Source organism: Tiliqua scincoides, chromosome 3 (assembly GCF_035046505.1).
Source record: "Tiliqua scincoides isolate rTilSci1 chromosome 3, rTilSci1.hap2, whole genome shotgun sequence".
NCBI lineage: Eukaryota > Metazoa > Chordata > Lepidosauria > Squamata > Scincidae > Tiliqua > Tiliqua scincoides.
In genome coordinates this window covers 25,322,508-25,339,387 of record NC_089823.1, presented here as the reverse complement: position 1 = coordinate 25,339,387, position 16,880 = coordinate 25,322,508, and the positions used below count along the sequence as shown (strand labels likewise).

The 16,880-nt window shown below is 42.7% G+C and overlaps 1 protein-coding gene across 4 annotated transcripts in view; it reads left to right on the top strand.

The window, feature by feature from the left end:
• LNX2 (ligand of numb-protein X 2) overlaps positions 1-16,880 on the top strand; it is a 95,351-nt gene that overhangs the window by 66,883 nt on the left and 11,588 nt on the right. For all 4 annotated transcript variants that reach the window (XM_066620680.1, XM_066620677.1, XM_066620678.1 and 1 more), the window contains exons 2-8: positions 289-792; positions 4,228-4,475; positions 6,206-6,405; positions 8,384-8,752; positions 9,462-9,605; positions 12,699-12,876; positions 14,687-14,918. In XM_066620680.1, the coding sequence (XP_066476777.1) occupies positions 398-792; positions 4,228-4,475; positions 6,206-6,405; positions 8,384-8,752; positions 9,462-9,605; positions 12,699-12,876; positions 14,687-14,918 (1,766 nt within the window). In that variant the 5' untranslated portion in view covers positions 289-397. The remainder of the gene's footprint in view (positions 1-288; positions 793-4,227; positions 4,476-6,205; positions 6,406-8,383; positions 8,753-9,461; positions 9,606-12,698; positions 12,877-14,686; positions 14,919-16,880) is intronic.

The following is a 16,880-nucleotide window of genomic DNA, read 5'->3' as shown; positions in this document are numbered from 1 at the left end:
TTGCTGTGTTCCCCCCCCCCTAAACTTGGTGCTGTGCCTTGTTGCTATGCAAATTTTTATACCTTGTGCTTTATTTGTATAATAAAAGTGCGTTTTAGAATTTGACTTTTCTTGGCCCAGAATCTATAGGGTATGAGCACATACCTTTTAATGTTTTTGATGCAAATACAGCCCTGTATGTAGGACTTTCAGAAAGAAAAGTACTTTTCTTCTGTTGACAATTAGGATGTGTGTTTCAATTTTTTTCTTATTTTTATATGTGTATCAGTCTGTTTTTTTATGTTTCAGAAAAATGACTCTTTGCTAAACCAAGAAAATTTTTTGAAGAACAAATAAAATATCTGTAAGCAAGTTCTCCATTGATGAGAGAGCCAAGTCCACACTGTGCTGCTTTATAATGGGCACTACCAATGAAGATGTTGTTTCAATGGAGCAGAATTTGAACCCTCTCTGTTTTGAATGTGGCCAACAACATTGGACGAGAGAGAACCACTTGTACAATTACCAGAATGATGTGGACGATGACTTGGTCTGCCATATTTGCCTTCAGCCCTTGCTGCAACCACTGGACACCCCCTGTGGTCACACATTCTGCTATAAGTGCCTACGGAATTTTCTGCAGGAGAAGGATTTCTGCCCTTTGGATCGCAAAAGGCTCTACTTTAAGCTGTGCAAAAAATCCAGTATCCTTGTTCACAAACTGCTTGACAAACTCTTTGTCTTGTGTCCCTTTTCTTCAGTGTGTGAGGAAGTCATGCAGAGATGTGACCTGGAAGCACACCTTAAAAACAGGTGAGCAGCATGTGTTGATGGATGTTAGCCATGACGTCAGGGAAGGAATCTATTGTGTTCAAAGGTCTCAGCAACTGGTATGCAGTGGCATGAGGACAATAATGATTCCTATTGACTGTTGTCCTCAAGGTATAGTTTTGGATTTCTGTGAGACATCTGGTTGGCCGCTGGTGCACAAGTTAAGTATCCCTTATCCGGAATGCCTGGAACCGGAAGTATTCTGGATTTTTCTGAATTTTAGAATATTTGCATAAACATAATGAGATACCTTGGGCGTGAGACCCAAGTCTATGCACGAAATTCATTTATGTCCATTATACACATAACCTGAAGGTAATTTTATACAATATGTGTATGCATGAAACATGTTGTGTACATTGAACCATGATTTTTTTTTTCTATTATGAATGCATGCTGGCCGGTACTCAAGGTCATGCAGTGTCATGTTGCTCTAAAAAAAGTTCTGGATTTTAGAGTGTTCTTGTTTTTGGATTTCTGGATAAGGAGTAATCAACCTGTAACTAAATGGACCTTTTGGTCTGATTTTTTTCCCCCCTCAAGTAAGAATGGCTATTTTCTAACAACTGCAGCTAGCAGAGTGATTGGTGAGGTCTCAAGGTGCATCCTCTGAGAGAATTCACAATGTTTGTGCAGTCTGCCTAGAGCAGGGGTGTCCAAACATTTTGGCAGGAGGGCCACATCATCTCTCTGACACTGTGTCGGGGGCCGGGGGAAAAAAGAATTAATTTACATGTAAAATTTGAATAAATTTACATAAATGAATTCATTAGATATGGAACTTGTATAAATGAACAAAGGTCTTGCAGTAGCTCAAGGCCTATAAAAGGCCTTGTACAAAGCAAGGCTAGCCTTTCCTTCTGTGCCACTGCTGCATCACAGATGTTAAACAGCAAGTAGTGGAGGGAACCCTCGTCCCACAGCTCAGGTGAGAGGTCAAACAGTTGTCCTCATGCTGAGAGCAGTTGCATCGGGCCAGCATGGGCTCCATCAAGTCACTGGAGGGCCAGAGGCTCATTGGAGACTGGGGGCTCCCTGAGGGCCTGATTGGGAGCTCCTGAGGGCCGCAAGTGGCCCCTGGGCCGGGATTTGGGCGTCCCTGGCCTAGAGGGATAGCAAATGTTTGGAAAACAGCATCCACAATGCTATATAGCATTTTTAGTGTGCGACCTACTTCACAGTTTTTACTCTACTCATTCTTGCTACAAGCCAATGAAGTATGTTCCTGTTGATGCAAGAGAAACTGGTTTTGAGGAAATTCTGGCTTTTACCTGGTGTATTCGGATTTGAATTAAGGGTTGAAGGCCACCTCCCAGGTCCAAGGCCACACAGAACTGGAATAGGCTTGGCTTGCCTTGCCTTGGAGTTGCCAGCCAACATTCCTACTCAGACCTGCTAGTTTCCATTGACAGAATAATCTGCTTCATTTAAGCATAAAAGCTGAATTAGATGTTTCCATTGACTAACTGAAATGTCAATGTTACCCTCAAGCAACTTTGGAGCCTGTGGCAAATCTGTGAGTCAGTTAACAAGATTAGAAGAATGAAGCACAAATGTAATTATTTCCTGGTCACTAATCCCGCCCCCAATATTACCCTATTGCCTCATTAGCATCCCCTTGATTTATCAGATTTTCAGGTTCAGAAGATTCCCTTGAGAACAACAGACCCATGGAAGCACTTCCAGCTCATCTGTAATAGCCTGCCACAAGTCTTGGGTGGACTTTAGTTCCTTAGCACATAGTATTTCATAACCTGCTTAATGTTTAATAGTTTTCGGGAATATACTTCACCAAAAGTCACTTACTGAGCAAATGTTCAAGCTTATTCTTCTGAACTTTACTGTCTTTTATTAGGTAAGTATTGAGAGAAGCAGTATAAATGTAAAGGGGAGGGTGACAGCTTTTTATAATATCACGGTTTTTTTTCCAAGTTTGTACAGTAGTGAAATGTATGCATAGAGCACACTCCAAGAAACCTTAAAACCACATACACTCTGAGTTAGACCTGTACTAGTTGCTTGCTCATCTTCACAGCTGACAGATACTTGGGATCTGTGTGGACAACCCCTTCTGCAGGCGACTGTATTTCCCACATCACATTACATCTTCTTTGGGTGTGACCCTTTTTTTCTTACTTTGTCTTGGTGATGAAGTGCCTTCAGATTCTCCTTCATTAGACACATCTATGAATGAGAATCTGAAGACACATAAGTGCTAATTCCACAGAAGCTACCCTCGCAAGATGAAAACCTCATGATCTGCCCTTTGTGCATTTGTGTAATGATGGTGCCATTTTGTTTAAACAAAAGCTGTTTGTTTGACCTTGGAATTTTATATTCTAGCTTCCTAAACCCCATAAGCCTCCTCTTCGACATCAGAGCAAAGCAACCAATAGCAGCCAGAGTGGTAGGACAAGCAGAAATGAGAGAGGAAATTGCAGAAATGAATAGATCAGGGTGTGGGGAGTGCAAGAGTATTCGGGAAGCTTTCAGAAGCATTCAGATACTTTTTATTTATTGTTTTGAGATACCATCCATGTGGCCATCCATGGCCTGTTTGTGCAAAGTGAACATGGCTGCCATTTTGCAACCCATGATATTAATATACTTCATATCCTACAGACTTAGCATAGTTCTTTTCAGCTTAGTTGCAATCTGCTTTTAGTCAAAAGAAAGCACCCCTTCCACTATCCCTTCTCCCTTCCTCCCCCCTGCAAACTTTAAGCTGACTCTTGATTGAGTTGCAAGGATGGTATTGGTTGCGATATAGCCAATTGGGAAGGGAAGAGGGAAGGAAGGACATTGGAAACAGCCTTAATTGGTGGCAGGCATAATGATCTGGCCAAGCAGGTTGCTCTTCTCAGTCACCATTCCTTCTCTGACAAAACAGAATTTTTTGTCTGTCAATTTTCTGTGCTTTTCCAAGTTTAACTAAATCTAACGAAGCAGAGTTCGCTTGGCAGGCCAACAGCCTGTACCAAACATAAATGAAAAGATGAAATAGACTATGGTGGGCCCTACAGTATCTGCAGGGGATCCATCCCAGGACCCTCTGTGGATACCAAATTACTCAGATAATTAAATCCATAACTTGGGGCCTCAGAGGACCTCCCAGATGCATCCAGAAGTTACTTCCAGTCGTGTCCAAGAGATCCTTGGAGGGCCTCAACCGGTGGTTCCCACAGATAAGGAGGGCCCACAGTACTTCACTAGAGACCATTTAAAACTCATCCTAAAAATAGCATTCTAAGTATTTAATCAAGAAACCTGTTTGGATTATGTGTGTGGCATCAGCTGGTTCTTGCTCGGATTACAATGTTACAGATGCTAGATGATGCTGGAGGAAGTTTAATTTTGTTCAAGCATTTTGTGGTGTTCCTCTGTTTTTGTGAAGACATTGTAGTGTTTCATCCCTAGGTGTCCAGGGGCTTCCCATCGGAGAGCTGCCTTGGAGAGAAGAAAAAACAGGAAATTGCAGGCAGACACAGAAAGCGAGAATGAAAACAGCATGACAGATAACGCAGGTTCTCAGTCTCCTGATGCAGAGCATGCTGGGATAGGAACGGCACCAGTGGAGCAGAACTTTACGTCAACAACTGTTCCTGTGTGGACAGATGAGTCTGGCCTTGACAACCCTGCCTTTGAGGAGAACACTGGAGCTGACAGTATGTTCAGTTGTTCTTCTGACACTGTGTTTGATCTGCCCATATTAAACCTTAAAACTTTAGAAACTCTCAAATACTTAGGATTTCATTCTTGGATGCAAGTAAATACCTAGTGACAATTTTTTTAAAATAATGCAATCATTTTAATGTGATACCTTTGGTTTGTTGCAATCTTCTAATGTGGTTCTCCAACTTCTTAGCACAGGGACCTACTTTTTAAAATGATACTCTGTTGGGACCCACCTAGCTTTGCCAGGCTTTTAAAAAAAGGTTTCTAGAAGGAATAATATTTTTATTTATATATTTACAAGTAATATTTATTTGCAAAAAAAAACCTCAATACATTTCTCTTAATGAGGCAGCTCTCATGAATAACCTCAAAGCTTGACGGGCTTAGTTATGTGACCCAGACTTAATCTACCCCCACTACCTGTCATTGATGGACCGGGGGGGGGGGGAACAAACCATAAAAAAGATGCTCAAAACATTTATCTCCTGATATTTACACAAGCTTGCAAATTGCAGAATCTCAGCTTTTCATAGGGCAGTTAGCAGCTGTCTAATTTTTAATAGCCTCAGGGTTTGAGGCAGTTAGTTGTCTGATCTTTCCATTGCCCATCTTTTTCATTGGAAGCTGTGTGGGACCCACCAGAAATCAGGTCACAACCCCCCAACCCACAGCTTGAGAAATGCTGTTCTAACTTAATTAAAGCTATCACTCCATTAAAGATCTCCTGATACCATCAGCATGCCAAATGCTTCCCCCCTTATCTGATGATGTACCAGCCTCTATTCCACTCTCCAATATTCTAGGTCAGCACTCTGCTCTCTTCCTTCTCTTATCTAGGAGTGGCAGGAGAAGAAGTGGGAGAAAGTAGGCAGACAAAGATGGGTGCTTCTCAAAATCTGCTGCCTGAGGCAACTGCTGCGGTTGGTCTCAGATGGGCCATCCTGAGACATTCAATCTATTTTATACACTTTTTTCAAGACAGGACAGAATAAAAAATGAGTCAACATTCCAAAATTAAGTTTCCAGAACTAAAGGAGATATTTACACCCTTTTGATCTAAATCTGATTCATCATTAATTTGTATTTATCTCAATTCATTTCAACCATCCTCTTCAGAAAGGATTTTTTTTTTTTCAAATAGCTAACTATTTTTTGTCAGACAACTGTAGAACTATAAAGCACAGAAGCAAAACTTGGGGCCTAAGGTTTGATGTTGTTATGTCCAACTCTTCATGACCCCATGGACCTTGGCACGCCAGGCCCCTGTCTACCACTAACTTCCGGAGTTTGTCCAAAAAGTTTGGTACAACTTTGTAAAAATCACTGTGTCTTGTTATAAGGCAAGAATAATAAAAAGTGCTTCTGAATAATGGTGATGTGGTTGCAGTTCACCTTCTGTCCTGCGTAGCCCAAGACCCGAGTAAGCTAACTGTGTCACACCAGTTGCGCCTGATAGCCTATCAGGAGCTCAGTAAACCTCTTCAGGTTTTTTGGGGCTGCCTGGGATGATAACATCAGAGAGGCTGTCAAGCCCCTGGCAGGCCACATTCTGTCTGCCAATCCATGGTTGGCCTGTACTTGGAAGGTCACAAGTGGTATAGACTTGGTTTTCATATTTGCGTTACAAGATGGTGTGTGTGAGACTGTGTGTTGACCCCGGAATTTGGTCTGTAGATACTGTATTTAGGTATGTATACTGTTTTCTTTTCAAATTGGACAGCAACCCATCAGCCACCAAGTTTGCCAGAAGGCGAGATCACAACCATTGAAATTCACCGATCCAATCCTTATATTGAGCTGGGAATTAGCATAGTGGGTGGCAATGAAACACCTTTGATCAACATTGTTATTCAAGAGGTTTATCGAGATGGGATTATTGCCAGAGATGGAAGGCTCCTTGCTGGAGATCAAATACTGCAAGTATGTACCTAATTATATATTCTTCTCAACTTGTGCTTGTCCGGATTGTGCTGAGCTCTATCAAATGACAGGCGAGCAGGGAGAGTCATCCTTTCCTAGAATTCTCAGTCCTGGGTGAGCATTAGCATAGCAATTTCAAGTCAAAAAACATTCAGGCAAAGTAGAATTTGCTACTTCAGTGTTGATAGTGGTGATTTACGTGGCTCTCGGGGTTTTGCATTGCATCCTATGACTATTTCTGTTTTTTGGAATCTTTTTACATCAGGAAGTGAAGCTGAATTGTCTGCCTTCCTTTTGTGAATAATGTGAAATGCTTCTTTTGCCTGCAGCTTTATGTGCAACTTGCAATACCCTGAGAAGTCATTTTTGGATAAGATGTTAACATAATTTACCTAGTATGGCAGCATGTCTTACTATTGATCATTTCTATAGCTTCTCTTTTTCCATTGTACAGACTGGTTCACACTTCTTACCTCATTCATCTTCATAACCATGTCCTAAAAGAGATGAGACAGAGGCTAGGCTAAATCCAAGGCTGAGGAAGTGGCTACTTCCTGTCTGAGAGCATTGCCGCACCCTTAAAAACAAGAACTGTGAATTATACAGATATAGAAGGGTTAGTGTGGAGGCATGTGTGGCGGGAGCAGAATTTTATTTCATTTATTACTATAATTTGCATCCCAGCTTTTCTGAAAACATAATCAAGATTGCTTACAAATGTTGAAACAAACAAACAAAAAACAAGTAGCAGTAATACTGACCACAGGGGAGGAGCCATAGGTCAGAGGCAGAATTCATGGTTTGCATGCCAAAGGTCCCTGATTCGGTCCTCAGTTAAACCACCTTTTTGAATTCAGCAAATTCAAAAGTTAGCAGACCCAGACTTTACAGAATATAATGAGGAAATTTAAGTCCTACTTCTGGAATGTGCAGTCTTTTACTGTCCAGGAGTTTGTTTTCCACTGACACAAAAAATAGCTGTTTTGATTTGTCAAGAAACAGCTTGGAGAGAGAAATTCTGACAGGAGCCTTTATCAATCTACCGTTGGAATGGTGTAAAACCTGAAGCAGGCTCCTGCAAAGCTAAAAAGCAAATATTGGATCGTGCTGAGCTTCTGTGCCTGAATGTGTATTTTTAGCACAAGAGAGAGCTGTAATTGGATAGACAAACCAAAAGAAGCAGCCTTACAAGGTAGCCTTGTATGATAGGGATGGTCATTCAGTCCAGGATAGTGTGTGAGCATTTTCAGTGGTAAGAACTCGGGCTGTGCATATTTGCCAGTTTTGATTTTCAAATTGAAGCAAGCAGTTTTGATTGGGATAGATGCCCCCCCCCCCAGAACAGACTTGGATTATGAGACTGTCCTTTTTGATCCTATTCAGAGCCATTATTTCCCTAGGCTAGTGCTGCGTCAGTGCCATTTCCATCCCTTGGCTTTTGCTTCTGTCTCCTTTCTGATTGTACAAGGGACAGAATGATGTCACAATGCTGCATCTGATTATATTGATGTCTGGTTGTGGGTAAATAAAATTAAAATGAATTCGATATGGCTGAACCAAAGAGTAATTGAGGCAAAACTAGACATGACTTTAAACAAATTGTTTGACCCTGCACTTGGGGGGTCAAACACCTCAAAGTTGGGACTGTAGTATGGGGAGGATTTAAGTATCTGCCCTCCGCAATGCAGTCCTCTGCCATTTACCAAAACAACAAACAAAAAACTAAACACACAGTGTCAAACAATATGTTTAAAGTCATGTCTAGTTGGCCCTGGAAGATAAGCAGATGGGGAAACTGTGGGGAGTGAGGGCAATCTGAACAAACCTGTGGGCATTTTCACAAGAAGTGCCAAAACAAATAAAGGAGAGGTCTCTTTTGTCCTGCTGAAAATGTTTTTAAAAATGAAGAGTTTCAGCTTTGTCCTGATAAGGAACATGCAGAAGAGCAACATGTGAATATTACATTTGTTTCTTTCAGGTCAATAACTTTGATATCAGCAACGTGTCCCACAACCATGCTAGGGCCATCCTTTCCCAGCCTTGCACGGCATTACACCTCACCGTGCTCCGCGAGAGGCGGTTTGGGAGTCGAACTCACAACCATAGCGATAGTCCTCCCCAGCGAGAGGACAGCTTCCACGTGACCCTGCACAAACGAGACTCCAATGAACAGCTTGGCATTAAGCTGGTGCGCAGAACAGATGAGCCAGGGGTTTTTATCCTGGACTTGTTGGAAGGGGGCTTGGCTGCTCAAGATGGCAGACTCTGCAGCAATGACAAAGTATTGGCTATTAATGGGCATGATCTGAAGCATGGCACACCTGAATTGGCTGCTCAGATCATTCAGGTAAGCTTTTATTGAACAATGTAGGGTACAAATGCAGTCTACAAGATATTAAAACTGTTAATGCTCTGAGTATCCAATTAAGTAAAACATCACATTTTAACAAATAGGGCAGATCTTCCAGAAACTGAACCAGCTAGTTGACAAGGGGACCCTTATTGGTGCAGTGAGGGCTGTTTCCCACATTAAAGGAAACTGCTTTCAACTTTAATATTAAAAGTCACTCCCCAACTGTCATATGGTCTGCTATTACAGAAGTGACAGTGAAGTAAATAGATTCTTCACCTAGCCCACAATGGGATATGTTAGGAAGGCTGAGTCACAACATCCTGCCACCATCCCCATATTGTGTTCTACCAAGGCATATGCTTCTCATCTGCCCAAGAGAACCAGAGGGGGAGGCTGCTGCCTTCACTTCAGCATGCAGCCAAAGCTTGAAAATGTCTGTATCAAGGGTTTAGTATAAATTATACTAAAGCCGTTTGATTTTTTTCTGTAAACTGCTTTGTGAACTTTTAGTTGAAAAGCGGTATATAAATACTGTTAATAATAATTATGATTTTTTTTCCTTTGTGCAATATCTTGCTTATAGAATTAAACTTTCTAGAGGCAGAATATTTGGAATGTGCCAATGTGTTCTCCAGAGTGCCTCTCACAAGCAAAATTGCTGATTCACCATCATCCCCTTTTATGTTTCTTTTGTATTCCGCAGGCCAGTGGGGAAAGGGTGAGTCTAACCATTGCCAGGCCAGCCAAGACACAAATTGTGAGCATTCTCAGAGATGGGGGGATTCATCCCATTAGTCAACATCAACCTCATCAGCTCTATCATAGCAACAGGCCCAGCCCACATAAGGTAAGTTAGAGGATGCTACAGTTTGCAGATCATAAAAATAAACCAGTTGAAACTATTTGCATAATAGTATGAGTATTTATTTGCTAGATTTATATCCCACCTTTTCACCAAGTCACTGGGTCCCAAACTGTGGTACGGGGACCACAGTGGTCCGCAAGACCCTGAGAAGTCTCAGGCAAAAAAAATTGCTTTTGATCATTTCCAGCATGCTCTACCACAGACCGCCAGAGAGGGAGGAAAATGAACTGCCCTCAGCCAGCAACAAAAGCAGCAACCCACAAGTCCTTCACTATAAATAGCATATCTAATCTCTCAATCTCTAATTATTACAAATATAATTGTAATTTTTTGTGTGAAGGGGTGGGGATTGCATGCAGGGCCCACAAGAGGGGTCAAGGGGTAATTTGTACCTGGCCCAAGGAGCCAAAGGAGGGCCCCCAGAAATTTCCTGGGATCTTATATTTTTCAGTCTCGCCAGGACTTGCTGCCCACCTGGGATACTGGGTGTATGGTGGGCGGTTGCAGTTGCTACAAGCCATATGTACTGGGCCAAGGAATGCTTACATGACACTCCTGAACGCTGTCAAATCTGAGAGGAAACTGGCCTGCTACAGTAGCTCTTTGGCTTGTGGATCTGCTTACCTTGTGGCTTGTGGGTAGGAGGTCTGGTCTGGGCAGGAGGTCTGGTCTAGAGGGTAGAGCCTCCGTTTGCCTGAATGGTGAGACCTTGAAGCAGCTGACGAGCCAAGCCAAGTTATTCCACCTGCTCTTTGGTGTGAGCGAAGAAGCGTCTTGGCTGCCCTCCATGTGAGAGATGAAGGAGCTGTTTGTCAGCTTGCGTGGGAGGAAACTGGAGGCCAGAATGTGATACCAGATCAGAAAGATCCATCTGAAATGTTGTGGTTCTTGAAAGATAGAACCTTTCTTCAATGTAAAAATCCCTATGGGGATTTTGAACAGCCTGCCTATGTAAACCACCTTGAATAAAGTCTGAGGAGAAATCTGATGACCAAGAAAGGTGGTATATAAATACCTGTATTATTATTATTATTATTACCTTGTACAGCTGTGGAACTACCTCTGCTATAGACGTATGTTTTGGTATACACAGGACATTTTCCATTCTAGTGTGAGCCAAAATATGTTTATCTAATTTTCTGCAAAGATTTTCTATATTTAAAATTTTTTAGAGACTTAAGATTGTGTTTGGTTTTCTATATTACTGTATCTAGCTGCTGCGTGGGCAGATAAACCTGGGTTCCACATTGGGAAGCACAGTAGACCAGGGCTCCAAAGACTCTTCCTGCTGTTTCAACCCTCCCCCTGCCCTCTTTTGCCCCCTCCCCATCTCTGTTCTGCCTACCTGTGTTGCCATCCTCCCCCACTCCTCCCCATTTTTCATGACCACTGAGTTTCACCCCCTCCAAAGAAACATTGTACCTCCTGATAAAATTTTTTTGGAGACCCTGGTTGCATGTGGTCCACACCAGTTCCAATTTTTGTCTCAGTGGTCCACGGGCTCCTAAAGGTTGGGAACCACTACTCTAAGTAGAGTACTTAGGGTGTTTTACAACTTACATAGACATTACAAGATAATTGAAAATACATGAAATAATCGCAAAGCTTAGGCACGGCAGACAGATACAACAGTGGTACTCAAACTGGTGGATCGCAACCCACCAGCTCATGTAAAGCTTCCCCTGTCCCTTTCAGGGTGGGGGAAGGGAAGAAGTAACAATGTGATCTCCAGGATCACGTCGCTAAAGGGAGCAAGAGGGGCATTTGTACTTACTGAGGGCTGCTGCACCATACATGAGTTGTGGGGAGCACCATGCAGCCCTTCATGATCGCAACCAGGAAGTGGTTTCCAATCACAGTTTTCCAACATTCAAAACCTCGGAGTCCTGTGGAGGGCTGTGCAGGGCTCTCTGCACTTCCTGAATGGTGTAGCAGCCCTTGGTAAGTACAAAGACCCCCCTTTACCTCCCTTGCTGCCTTTGCCCCCTCCCCCACAAAGACTTAGGAGATTTACTCCCAAGAAGTTTGAGAACCACTGCAATACAACCAACAGCCTGAAACAAACCAGCATATGATGTATTGCTACTACATGGGCATTTTGGTTCTTCAAAGATATCTGATAGATTTCTGTGCCATTAGCCATATTCTGGTATTGTAGAATAGTCAGGTTTAGCATTTGTAAGAGCAAGTTAGATGTAACAGTACATTGTCTAGTTGGGTGCACTAGCACAAATGAGTGCACTGGCACAAATGAGCTATTTAAAAAAACCACATGCCTCACACACACAGTTATAAAAATGGAGAGGATGCAGGGCAATGTTGAGAAAACAGGGGAGCCCAAACCAAAGTGTTCACAAAAATGCTGTTTGAGGAGGCAGAAAGTATAAGGAGACAGCATGGACTGATCACTAGCTCCTCTTGCTCTTTTATTTAACAGTTTGCCATTTTTTATGACCAATGAGGTCAGTATCCATAAAATGGGTGAGCATCTTGAAAGACATTAAGATCCAGAGATGTGCAGCCAGGGGAGGCAGAGCCTCACTTGTCCTGTCCACGCAACCTCCCCTGGGATTGTGCACGTGCTCCATCCAGTTTGAGTGGTTGCACAATCACTGTCTGAATCTCTCCGAGAGACTAGAGCTGCGGCATTGGCAGCTCATCCTCCACTGTGATTGCACAGGCTCTGGGACTTCCAGGTAGCCCCCAGAATGCCATGCAGTATGATATCACCTGGGAGCTCCCCAGCCTTGGACCTCACCACACGTTACTGTCGAGGTCCCTGTTCTATCACTTCGAACCATTCGTTGGCCCAGTTCAGATTCCCAAGTCTCATATTTTTGCCTACATTTTTCCAAGCTGTACTGTACAACCTTGAAGACTATAAATTTGATGAAAATTTAAATATCAAATTCAGATGAGAGGGTTCTACAATTTCAGGGAAGTTTGTGGAAGCATTCTTTTAACTAGAGAGAAAAAATTCCGCATTGCTGTAAATGATTGCACATAAATCTTAAGACCCAACCTGATTTGAATATATGTTGGTTTATTATTTTTTTAATGTAACGTTCCTTTCAGGACCTTTCCCAGTGTGTTACTTGCCAAGAGAAACACATCACAGTGAAGAAGGAGCCCCATGAATCCCTTGGTATGACAGTAGCAGGAGGCCGGGGCAGCAAAAGTGGAGAATTGCCAATATTTGTGACCAGTGTGCAACCTCATGGCTGCTTGGCAAGAGATGGCAGGATCAAAAGAGGTGGGAATGGAATGGGATTTTCTAAGCAGCGTGTTTCACTATTTCTAATTGGTGCTGATGGTGCTTAAGGGTGCAGTCCCCCAGGAAACTGCAAACACCACCACCATGAATTGGAGTGCCATCATTTGGTGCAGCTCCCATTTATTTCAATAGGATTTGCATAAGAGAAATTTGCAATGAATTGTTGTTCCTTTTACTGTATGGTACCGCAATGCTTCTGGGCAAAAATAGTGAAGTAGTTATGAATATACCTCTTGCACTTGAAAACTACTGTATAGAAGTGAGTAAGGAATGAGTTGTAAACCACTAAAACCCCCAATTCTTATCTTACCTCTACCATGTGCTCAGTAGGTGTCCTTACACAGGGAGGACTAAGGGCGAGAGAGGGTAGCTTAAAGACAGAAGAGTCATGCTGGATGATGCCTCATAACTCCATCTCACCCAGCATTCTGCTTCACACAGTGAGTGACCCTCAAGCAAGGCATGAAAACAGTAGCCCTCCCCATCCAGCAGTGATATTCAGCAATGCATTGCTTCTGAATATGAAGGAGCATGATGACTAAATGGAAATGACTGAATCAGAGGTAATACACCTGATATACTAATTGTGAGCAACTAAGGAGAGGGCTGCTGCCTTTATACACTAGTTGCAGGCTTCATAGAAGCCTCTGGTTGGCCACTGTGGCCAGTACTTACCTATCAGGGTCTTTGAACCTAATGGGATTTGAGTAGATGTGCCTAGGACTGTGCTGCATTTTTGCCTTGGTGGATTGGCTTTACTGACCTTCAGGACTTCTGTCAGCCAACCTGCTCCCCTCCCACCCAGTGTCTTTATTATTTCCAAAACAAACTTCGGCAAGTGAATATTGCAGCCGTGCAATATGGGTTAGTTGCTGAATGCAGAACCTGCCAGTCTGTTGATATTCATTTTCCCTTTCCAAATGAGTTGTGCATGCATCTGAAGCAGATGGATACACTCGTGGTTGTTTTTGAGGGAACAGAAAGCAGCATTCTAGGACATTACCCAAAATCACATTACCCAAAATGAAAATGTGCATATATTTTGCATTGTTCCTTCTGCTTCCACTAACCTGGCTAAAGATCAAAAAAGTATGTAAGATGATATATGAACTCCCTGTGCATCACAGACACTATCTGAGATCCTTGATATCTTTTGTAGCTGTTAGCAGAACCATAATCAACCAGACATGACACAGAATTAGTGATGGGCAAGTTGACCCCCCCCCCCACACACACACACTCAGAAAGGAGGATTGGCTCAAAAATAAGCCAAATTATTTTTCAAAAAATCAGAAAATGGTTCCTCTTATTTCTGAGCCATTCTATATTATTGTAACTCACCCCCACTCAGCCCCATTTGCCTGTCAATCTTTTAATCACCCCCCCCCCCAAATAACATTTACTGCTGGTGCTTTGCCAATAGCAACAATTGAGCATGAGTCCCATTTCCTTCCCCCCCCCCCCCCCCCGCCAAATGTCTGGACTTCTGTTACCCAGCACACCAGCCCTTCAGCAGCCCTTCAGAAATGAAGCTTTCCCATGGGCTATTGACATTGCAGCCCAGCAGTACAAGTCTCAGTGATATCACTGTATAGGATGATGCTGTCAGCTTTAGTACAAGCCGCTGTGTGCTTGTACTAAAGCTACTAAGTAGCCATCCCAGCTACTTCTGCCTGTAGAATCCAAATGTTGATTGCGAACAGAAAATTGCAATCCTGCATATGCACAGAAAGGTGGCAGGCTGCTGGACCAACTAACAAAAGTCTTTGTCCACTCATTTCTTACCCAGGTGATGTTCTGATGAATATTAATGGGATTGATCTGACCAACCTCAGTCACAGTGAGGCAGTGGCCATGCTGAAGGCCAGTGCTGCCTCCTCAGTGGTTGCCCTCAAAGCTTTGGAGGTCCAAGTTGCTGAGGAGCACCCCCAGGCAAATGATGAGCAGCCAAGTACCATCAGCGAGAATGAATATGACGCAAGTTGGTCACCGTCATGGGTGATGTGGCTGGGACTTCCAAGGTACTAAGTTCATGTAGTTGTCCATGTGGTCTTCTATAGCAACAGCACTTGGGGCAGGCCTTTGAATAGCCTTCAGCAGTTTGCTTAAGTTTACTGGTTAAATTGGTAGCATCAGCTTTTTGTGGGAGTTGCCCAGATCATAAGCACGGTACAGTACTGCTCTGGTATGTTCAAGAATACATCTAGCATGTTCACTGAAAGCACAATGAGAGCTTAGTTCTGATCTCTCCCTGTGTTGCTGTGATTTTTGAATCTGGTCTACCGTGCTGGAGCATAGCAACAGTGCTGGAGGCAGGCAAGAGTACAAACCTCACTCTTAGCCAGACCCCCCAGGTGTTTGTGGTATGCACACTGTAAGATGGCTGCTTCTGACTTAGAATGCCATTATTAAGGTCTCTCTCTCTCTCTCTACACACACACACACACACACACACACACACAATATACATAATATATATGTTTGGTTTCTTTTTTGTTGTTTATCAAAAAAACATGGAATATCCAAAGCGTACCTTGCAAGGGTAAGGCAGTAACCCCTAGTCCTTGTTCTGCTTGTGAAGTGCCATGTACATTCATGGTCCTGTGAATTAATATGAATTAATAATATAGCATTTCTTGGACATGAAAACAGTGTCAAGCACCTGTATCCCAAGGTTATAAAAATGCTTGCAGTATTTAATAAGGGGTACCCAACATTTTCCTATAATTTTTTTCCCATCTCCCTTCTTGGTGCCTCTTCTGTCTTTGTTAGTTTTCTCATCTCAGCAATTTTCTGGATCTTAGGCCTATTTAAGGCAGTGGTTCTCACACATTTAGCATCAGGACCCACTTTTTAGAATGAGAATCTGTCAGGACCCACCGGAAGTGATGTCATGACCAGAAGTGACATCATCAAGCAGGAAAATTTTTATCAATCCTAGGTTGCAATCCTACCCACAGTTACCCAGGAGTAAGTTCCATTTACTGCCATTGCTAAAAGAATATACTGGTCCAGCCTTGTTATATACAGATTTTTTTATACACGGATTTGACTCAACATGAATGGCCCCTGCAAATGAGAAGGAATGTGAGGGAGGAGGAGCCAACAGTGGATGAACAGTGTCTCCTGGGGCTCCTGAGAGACAGTCTGTTTTCCCCAAAAAAACTGCAGGTCTGAAGAGGATCTGAAGATCTTTATCAGGAGAGATAAGATCTTTCCAAGATGCAGATACCTGAGATTTTGAAAGCCCGACCTGGGGGGGGGGGGCTTTCTTCTTGGAAACCTAATCGTCAGGGACAGTATTGGGGGAGGTGCAGTGTCTGCAATCAAGCTGCTGGCTCCCTGCTAAGATACCATATGGAAGAAAAAGCATGAAGCATAAAGTTTAAGTTGAAAATTTAAGATAAGTTTGTGTTAATATTGTCCCTGGCTTTGATTGACTGATTTGGCTAAAAGCCCTGGATACACTGGAGGCATTAATGAGAAACTTTTTAAGGATGTTGAAAGTGCTCTTTATCTTTGTAGTGGAATAAATTGGTCGTGGATTAGATGGTTGGCAACCTTCAGTCTCAAAAGACTATGGTATAAGCCTACAGCACCCAGTATTCCCAGGCAGTCTCCCATCCCAGTACTAACCAGGCCTGAACCTGCTTAGCTTCCAAGATTAGACAAGATCAGGCAGGGTAACAGTTGCTACTCGTGGATTATAACTATAAATATAATTTGGTGTGTGGACTAAAATCCAGAATTACTTGTGGACATTATTTTTATTAGACTTGAAAGAGTTTTGTCTTCTTGAGACTGTTTCTTTCGGTTTGTTTTTCTCCATTAACCACACTGTTATCTGTAAGAAAAATTCAAAGAATGCCTGACTGAAAAAACATGTGGTGGAAGTAAGGAGAATAATATGCTGTGGACATCTTGTGGATTAGAGAGAAATTGCAAGATGGAGCTTCCAGATATTTGGATTCAAATTATCCTGA